The sequence below is a fragment of the Oreochromis niloticus genome, linkage group LG23 (assembly GCF_001858045.2).
Source record: "Oreochromis niloticus isolate F11D_XX linkage group LG23, O_niloticus_UMD_NMBU, whole genome shotgun sequence".
Taxonomy (NCBI): domain Eukaryota; kingdom Metazoa; phylum Chordata; class Actinopteri; order Cichliformes; family Cichlidae; genus Oreochromis; species Oreochromis niloticus.
In genome coordinates, this window is record NC_031986.2 from 26,422,701 (window position 1) to 26,431,885 (window position 9,185).

Sequence of the window (9,185 nt, forward strand, 5' to 3'; positions counted from 1 at the left end):
TGATTTTTCCATTTATTTCAACAAAGTAACTGTATTCTGAATACCACCTTTTTAAACGGTAACTGTAATGGAATACAGTTACTCATATTTTGTATTTTAAATATGTAACACCGGTACATGTATTCCATTACTCTCCAACACTGCTTGCCAGTGTATATGACTAGGAGGAGGAAGATGACAGAAGGGCTGAATGTTGAGGTGGTCTCTGTGTTTGTCAACATGGTGAAGTCTAGGCTGCTGCTAGAATTTAAAGTTTATATGGCAGCCTCAGACCTACATACTTTTCCTCAGGTCTGGGGTTGCAGAGAGGCAATCTATAGTGTGGTTGAGGGGCACCTAGTTTTTGGGCAGGTGTTAATGTAATTATTTGATATATTGTGCTTTATTGATTGATTTTGTGTTACACTTCAATATAACGGGTGTGGTAATATGTCGATTATCTATTGAGAAATAAAAGTATTTTTTAAAAATCAAAATCTCTCTCTCGCTCTTTTAGGTGCCGTTTCTTTTTTGAATGTGTTTTGTTACAGATGCAGCAGTGGGTGACCTGTTGCGCTTTACTAGTGCTTTGCCCTTTTTTGTCTGTTCTCCATTTCTTTCCCTTTTTTTGTCTTTATTTTGTTTTTATATTGACCCTGTTAACTCTGGCATCGTCACACTACACATATAAAATAAAAAAAAAATAAAATAAAAAGGACAGGGCATTTACAACATGATTCTTTTTGCTGAAGCTGCCAGACAGGACAGGTTGATATAAAAACCAAAAAAACCCCAAAACAACTGTCTCCCCAATTTATTTATTGTTTATAGTGCTTTATTTATATGTTATGCATGTGTTTATTAATTTATTTTACATTCCCATATACAGTATTTAGTTCAGTTTTATTCTGTCTTAGTTATCTCAAATACATCAGAGGCATGTTAATTATTATTAACATTTCTAATCTGGTATCTTGTTCTCTAGACGATTGAAGCTGGTTCAGTGTGCAGGACACACAGAAGTCGTGAAACATGGCCTCTACATCACAGTCTGCTGAAGGTTATATCGGAAGTGCAAGATGCCACCTTGTGGGCGAATTAAAGAATCTATCTGTGATTTTAGAGAACTTATATCAGCGAGAAGTTCTCTGTGATGAAGAGGTCAGTAAAATACAGGCAGAGAAGGACGACTACGACAAAAGCAGAACAATACTGGACTCAGTCACAAAGAAAGGAGAAAAAGCCTGCTATGAGTTCCTCAAAATTATTGACATGACAAGGAAGAGGACTTTAGAGAGACCTCCTCTTCATCCTGGCACCAAGACGTTTGACCTGCATCATTGGATCAGCTGCTTTTCCTTCAAGGAAGACACACAAATGAATGCAAACTATTTACAAGGTATTCTGAAGCAAAGATCCAGATTAAATATTTGTTACATTTCATTTTCTTTGTTATCTTTGATGTACTGATTCTATAAAATTTGCTTAAATGTGCTGGTATAAATATGTATCCATTATTTTATAAGAAAACTACATTTGATTGAAAGTCACTTTGTTTTCTCACTGTTTTCAGGACCAAGGCCGTGCCACAGATATCAGGAAAAGTTAAAGTCAAATGCAAAAGAGATGTCAAATAAGTTTTGGGGAGAAAGTAAAAAGCTGTTTGGAGGAAACAAGAAGCCTGATCTGTCGTACGCAACACTTGTATTAGACACAGACGAAAGTGTTTCTCCGTCTAAAATAAAGAAAGTGAAGAAAAAGAAAAGCAAGCTGAGTCGCCCTAAAAAGCTGAGAAAATACATCCCTGAGGAGAAACCAGACATTTCCCCCAGTGAGCTGCTGGAAACAGATAAAAACATTCTCTTGGTTGGAAAACCTGGAATTGGAAAGACAGCACTGACTCATGAAATGTTGAGACTCTGGGCAGAAAGAGAAAGCAAAGAGCTTGATTACATGTTTTACTTTGACATGAGGGAAACATCTGACATCATAAGGGCCAAAAACTTAGAGGAACTTCTTTTTGGTGTGTTCTGTGAACCTGATGAAGGCAAAGATGAGGTCTTACAGGATATAAAGAGACACTCTGACAATGTCATAATAATTTTTGATGGGATCACAAATCTCTCCTCACAGGTGGTCAAGAAAGTTTTAACAAAGAAACTACTTCCTCTTGCAAAGATCATCATAACATGCAGACCAGATGATGAGGATGAAGACTTCCTTTCTGGGGACTTTGACAGAGTGGAGGTGAAAGGCTTTAGTGAGCAGACTATAAAAACATACTTATCTGCAACACTCGGTGAAGATCAGAAGAAAGTTTTGAGTAACTTGGAGTTGGTAACTCTTTGTCATGTCCCCATGTATGCACTGATGATAGCTGCTTGCTTTAAATCAGAAGACTTTCCACAGCCATGTACAATAACTGAGATATACATCAATATTGTTCGATTCTGCCTTCAGATAAACAGCAAAACAAAGAACAAAGATCTAAATTTGTTCATCAGCACCAAGAAAGAAGAAATTCTGTCTCTGGCTGAAGTTGCTTTTCTTGCAACTCAACAAAAATCTGTGAACCTGACAAACCTGCCCTGTAAAGACAGCTGTGTCCTGTCCTTCCTGAAACCACTTCTCATTAAGGAGGCCCCGACTGAAACAATAACCACATATGCATTTCTCCATTACACAGTGCAGGAGTTTTTTGCAGCACTGTGGATCCTGAAGAATCCTGATAAAATCAGAGATGTTTTTCAGCAGTGCCTCACAGAGGAGAAGAAACAGATGAAACATCTGATCCCCTTCATGTGTCGACTGTTGAATGAGAAGAGCCCAAGTTTGATGAAGCATCTGATTCCAGATCAGGACCTGAAGAATACATCTAACTGGTTCTTCAAGGAGCTGATAAACACATTTCTTCTTCATCTGTGTGAGCAAGAAGAGGCTGACACTGAGGACAGTGGGCTCCATGTTGACATACTGTTCTTATGTCAGTGCTTGTATGAGTCCCAGAGTCCTGAAGCATGCATCTACTTTCTAAACAAGCTAAAATACCGCCTTGACCTCAGTGGAGTGAGTGTGGATCCTTACCCTTGCTGTGCTGTGGCTTATGTGGTCACTCAGTCAGAGAAGAAGAAAATATGTCTGAACCTCGAGGATGTTGTGATATCAGAACAAGGAATGAGACAGCTGTTTGAATGCTTTAAAAATGTTCAGTGGTAAGAATGAACATGCGCTTTTAGGCTTATATTACTGCTTAGGTTACATCCTTTAATGGGACGCGTATTCTTGGTTAGTTTTACTCTGAGGTAATGATCTCTTTTTAATTGTAGGTCTGGCCCTCTGCCTCGACAGCTTTGGGAGATTTTTCTTATCAATGAAGAGCAGATGAACTTTGTAAGCTTACTCAGCCTAGATGGAAACCTTCACCTTCTAGTTGATGGTGAAAAGAAGCTTTTTGAAAGAGCTGCTGAAGTCATGCAGAGGATGCATACAAAGGTTAATGTGTGCCTCCACTGGGACAAGGAAACTCCTGCCTGTCACAGTCAGTGTGAGTCTCTGTTAAAGGCTTTGCCGTTCATCAGCTCACTCAGGTATGTAGCTTTTGCTTGCAAATAATTATGACTGTTAAAATGGAAAAAATAGGTTTTGACTTGTTTTCAACTATTTTAATACTTGTTACAGAACTAAATAATTTATATCAATATCTAATGTACTGACAATGTAACTTCCATTTTTTTATTACTGTTTTACTTCTTTAAGAAATAATGGTGTAACCCTAAAGACCAGGAGGTAATAATGACGGGAGTCTACCGCCCACTGAATTGCCAGGCAGTCCTTTTCCATGGTGCTGTACCTGGCCTCCCGCTCTCAAAATTTCCGGCTGATGTACATGATGGGGTGGTTGACTCTTCTTACTTCCTGGGTTAAAACACCCCCAAGCCCTCTGTTCAAGGTGCTGGTCCTAACCGGTCCAGGAGCTCATCGACCCGGGGCATGGGATAAGCATCGATATCTGACACCTGATTCACCTTGAAATAGTCCACACAGAACTGTATAGACCTATCTTTCTTCTGTTGATGCCATCTTTAGCATTTCTGCCAATTCCTTTTGAACAGTCTGTCTTTTGTGCTCAGATAACCTGTAGGACTGTGAATGCACCGTCACGCCAGGCTGCATTTCAAAGTGATGCTCCATGAGATTCATATGGCCAGGCAGAGGAGAGAACACATCCACAAACCGCTGTTGAAATGGGTGTTAACCGCTGCTCTCTGGGCCTGTGTGAGATGGTTACAACAATGGAGGGAGGCGGGAATGGTGGAATTTGGCAGGCTCACGAGGGCAGCGGTTTCAGCCCCTATCTATGCTTTAAGGAGATTGAGGTGATAGATCTGTGTGGTTCCGCCCCTGTCTGACCATGCCACCTTGTAGTCCACGTCCCACACTTGCGATGTGACCACGAAGGGCCCTTGCCACTTGGCAAGTAGCTTTGAGCTAGAAGACGGGAGTAATACAGCACTTTATCTCCCAGTAGAAATTGCCTGGGTCTAGTCCCGCTGTTGTACAGGTGCTGCTGTTGTTCCTTGGCCTGGACTAAATCCTTCCATGATAACCTATCCAACACTTGAAGCTTTGCTCTCAGGTCCAGGGCGTATTGAATCTCGTTTTTAGCCGGGCTTGGACCCCCAGTTTTCTTTAATAAGGTTGAGCGCCAACCACAGTTTCCTGCCGAACAATAACTGAAAGGGAGAAAATCCCAGCACCGCTTCAGGGCTGACCATTGTTTCTTATCACTTGGTCGAAGGCTGAGCGTAGGTTGTCATTTCGAGACTGCTCCAATAGAAAAATCTTCCGTGGAGCACACTGCCGTATGCTCCTCCCTGGAGCCGGTGTTGGATGACCCCGCATCACCGCTCAGCATATTTACTAACCCGTGCTAAAGAATAAAAAAGGCACATGCTTTGAGCTGGTGTTAGGTTCACAATAGGAAAGTTTATTTTTCCTCTGTGCCGCAAATCACTACTCAATACCACTAGTGTGCTATGCGTCCTCTTATGTCCGGATGTAATAGCATTTTAATACCTGAAACTACCATAATCCAACAAGAACGTTTGAATGAACTTTTGACTTTTGAATGAACTTTTAATTCAATAACTTTTGAATTAGGGTTTAAAGCAGGGGTGGGCAACTCCAGGGTCAACAATTACAACCATAAACACACAAAAAAAAAACCTTAGGGGTGGCTATTTTCCGCTGTTTATTTTCAATACCATGTTTTAACAGGTAGCTAATTTTAACTTTTAACTTTAACATTTGTATTTATATGTAACACAGTATCATAGCTGTCTCAGAATTGGGTTTGTACAAGCATGGGCATTCTACATTTATAATAAGTTTTTTTATAATAAGTTTTTTTTTTTTCCCCTTTTGTATTACAGCATGACACAGACCCTGTGTCTACTCCCTGCTATACATTGGGTGCTTAATGTTTGATCAAATCAAGTTTAACAGAAATCTGAAATTTTGTTTTTCAGCTTCAGAGGTCCAGTTTCATGGAGGCAGGAGAAATACCATGGGACACTGGAGAGGGAGCAGAAGAGGCTATTCATGGATTTATGCCTGAAAGCAGCACTTCATGATAAAGAAAAAAACAAAGATATACTGAAGAGGCTCCTCCTATTGTTTCCAGTTAAAACGGACATAGACAACATCTTTCTTGATTTGTTTGAACATGTGAAAGAGTTTTCAAGTGACTTTAAAATGGCTTTGAAGCCATTTTTCCAGTCAGCTCCTGCAGTCTGGTCCATAAACCTCTCAGAGAGAAAGACCTCCATCCTCCTGGAAGTGCTGAAACTCCAACCAGAGAAGAAACAAGTGGAGCTGACAGGCTGCTCACATGAAGAGAGTGAAGTGAGGAGTTTCCTGCAGTGTCTGCCTTATATCTCACAGCTCAGGTACATGTATTAGATATCTGTTTTTATTAGCAGCTGTTCAATCTAATTATTGTGTGCCTTCATGAATATTGTGTATATTTATGTTCCATATAATTTCAGTGCCGTTCCTCAGTTATCAGAACATTCAGAGGAAATCAGGTTCTTTGTGAATCTGTTCTGTGCAGCAGCAGAGAGAGAACAGCAGACAGGAGAGAAGATACTGGAGCTGTTATCATCAGTGTGCAGATACAAAGGATTCCTTCTTAAAGAGCTATGGTGTGATTTCCTGCTGGATGTGTACTCTTATCAAACTAAAACAGGCTTGAGTGTCCTTCCATCATTACAGTCAGTTTTCCAGTCAGCTCCTGCAGTCTGGTCCATAAACCTCTCAGAGAGAAAGACCTCCATCCTCCTGGAAGTGCTGAAACTCCAACCAGAGAAGAAACATGTGGAGCTGACAGGCTGCTCACATGAAGAGAGTGAAGTGAGGAGCTTCCTGCAGTGTCTGCCTTATATCACAGAACTCAGGTAAATGGTCAGCATTTTTGTGATTTTGGTTGTCTTTGGGTTTTTATTACGCATGCAAATTAAAATATTCTAAGACCCATGACATAATTTAGAGAAGTAATCAAGTTAATTCTTATATTTAAGAAAATATTATCTTGATTTTAGTTTCAAGCCTCAGGCATCAAAACCTTCAGAAGAAACCAGGTTCTTTGTGAATCTGTTCTGTGCAGCAGCAGAGAGAGAACAGCAGACAGGAGAGAAGATACTGGAGCTGTTATCATCAGTGTGCACATATCAAACATTCACTCTTAAACAGAAGTGGTGCGATTTTCTACTTGACTTGTACCCCAGTGTGCTTGAAATGGGTTTGAGTGCCCCATCATCATTACAGTCAGTTTTCCAGTCAGCTCCTGCAGTCTGGTTCATAAACCTCTCAGAGAGAAAGACCTCCATCCTCCTGGAAGTGCTGAAACTCCAACCAGAAAAGAAACAGCTAAATCTCACAGGCTGGTCACATGAGGAAAATGAAGAGAGGCATTTCCTTCAGTGTCTGCCTTATATTTCAAAGCTCAGGTGAATTTTTTTTTTTCACATTTCTGTTTTCACAAGAGGTTCTTTGATCTAATTTAGTGTTTCTGTTTGCAATTTCATATTAGAAGCACTAAAACATTTTAACCAATGTCCATACTAGAGTTTTCATAAAATGTCCCGATGAAAAATGTTTTTAAACCTTCTTGATTTCAGTTTTGGTACTACATCATCAGAATCATCAGAAGCAGTCAGGTTCTTTGGGAATCTGTTCTGTGCAGCAGCAGAGAGAGAACAGCAGACAGGAGAGAAGATACTGGAGCTGTTATCATCAGTGTGCAGATATAAAGGATTCCCTCTGAAGGAGATATGGTGTGATTTTCTCATGGACCTGTACTATTATACAACAAAGACAGGCTTGAGTGTCCTTCCATCATTACAGTCAGTTTTCCAGTCAGCTCCTGCAGTCTGGTTCATAAACCTCTCAAAGAGAAAGACCTCCATCCTCCTGGAAGTGCTGAAACTCCAACCAGAAAAGAAACAAGTGGAGCTGACAGGCTGCTCACATGACGAGAGTGAAGTGAGGAGTTTCCTGCAGTGTCTGCCTTATATCTCACAGCTCAGGTAAACTATCTCTAACACCCCTTTCAATAGTTGGGATACAGATTTGAATGTTTACCTGTGTGCTGGGACAATAGTTAAGGTTCGACTACTAGAGCAAAGTGGATGACTAATGAAATGCTCAGAGAATTTGGTCTGATGAACTTGTATTCTCAAATGAATAATCTCACATACATACAATGAAAACAACAGCATTACATGAAAGGAAAAATTGGGCCGAAGTCATGAAAAATAATAAATCTCTCTCGTGTCAGCCGACACCCTTAAGTGTGAGTCCATCAATGAGGCTTCTCCTTGCAGGAGGTGCAAAGGAGAAATGAGGTGCAATGCTGTCCTACCACTTAAGTGCAATTTGTACAGTTCAAGGCTTATCCAAAGAATTTAGTTTTCTTCTCAGATCAATCATCTAAGAAATCCTGAAAGGGTGGCTCACCATCTTTGGACTGGATCATCACTGAACCGTACACCCCAAAAAAACCTGACCTGTATATCACAGTCAGAGTAACATTCAAAAATCTACATTTAGTCATTCATACATATATTCTTTCCTATATTTTCTTCATACATACTAGCAAATTTGCATTTTCTGTCTCTCCAGTACACAGAAAGAATGACAAAATATTCCAAAACACTGACAATGATCATTTCTTACCAAAGTCAACAACAAAATGGGCTCTCCTGGTCCTGATCTTCAAAATGGCAATGGTCCAGCGTCGTAGCAAAAGAAACAAAGAAACATAACCCCACTTTCTTTAAACTGCATTCACTTCACAATGAACACAACTAAAGGGTTGATACAATGACTGTAGAAAACATGGACGACGCGACAGCTCCCCTAAAATGAAGCCAAAACGTCTCTATCGCCCCCTGGTGTCTGGCTGCAGTATAGGTCATAAACCCCGCCTACTCCATGTTAGCGGATGGGACTGGGGTCAGACTAAAATAAATTAATTCTCCTCAGATAATTTTTTTCTAAAGATTCTTCCTTTTGTTATCAGTTTTTCTCATCACCCTGATTGATGTCCAAGGGGTCTCCTTTCCCATAAGTTTGATTCTAATTCCTACCGCGGTGATGTTAAATTGGAGTGTAACGTCATCATAGCAGCTTTGACTGGCAGCTGCAGTCACGGAGAAACTTGCGTATCTCTGTTCGGGAATAGCAGATAGAGCGTAGGCTCTGAGAGGAGGGCCAGCGTTTACGCTACGAAAACACGACCGACTGTTTTAACCTGACAGCCTGAGGTGTTCTTCAGTAAACTGGACTACCCGACAGAAGGACCCGAGGCCCCGCTGCACTTTTTCGGTAAGTTAAACATGTTTGTAAGCTAATCCGTAACTACCGTCCTTTGCTAGGTCCTGAGACCTAGCTAGCTAAAATGAGCACTCGGTTGTCAGGGTTCGTTTAGCTAATCTGTGCAGGTGAATGAATTTACCCTGACTAAGGAAATCAAGAGAAATGCCCCGGGCTACTCAGTCACTAATTAGCATTACTGTACTTTTATTACAAGTATTATTCTGTAAAGTGCAACAGGTTGCACTCTGCTTCAGCTCCTGTGCAGAGCTGATTATTAAATATGTGCATGTTTTCAGTCTCTTGTCACATTTGTAAAGACAGTAACACGA

At 40.6% G+C, this 9,185-nt stretch overlaps 1 protein-coding gene across 1 annotated transcript; it reads left to right on the forward strand.

Annotated features, from left to right (window-relative positions):
- Positions 1 to 1,605: 1,605 nt before the first annotated feature.
- LOC102080407 (uncharacterized) lies at positions 1,606 to 7,882 on the forward strand. Its single transcript, XM_025903266.1, has 5 exons — positions 1,606 to 2,239; positions 2,666 to 3,191; positions 3,306 to 3,566; positions 5,508 to 5,878; positions 7,863 to 7,882. The coding sequence occupies exons 1-5, from the start codon at positions 1,606 to 1,608 to the stop codon at positions 7,880 to 7,882; spliced, it is 1,812 nt and encodes a 603-aa protein (XP_025759051.1).
- Positions 7,883 to 9,185: the final 1,303 nt, after the last annotated feature.

What these genes read in the sequence shown, in the direction of transcription:
- LOC102080407 (XM_025903266.1), top strand. Translation starts at nt 1,606, where the DNA reads ATGTCAAATAAGTTTTGGGGAGAAAGTAAAAAGCTGTTTGGAGGAAAC. An exon ending in AGTGGAGGTGAAAGGCTTTA is followed by an intron (nt 2,240 to 2,665) that starts GTGAGCAGACTA and finishes TCCATTACACAG; the next exon opens with TGCAGGAGTTTTTTGCAGCA. An exon ending in AGGCTGCTCACATGAAGAGA is followed by an intron (nt 5,879 to 7,862) that starts GTGAAGTGAGGA and finishes TTCTCCTTGCAG; the next exon opens with GAGGTGCAAAGGAGAAATGA.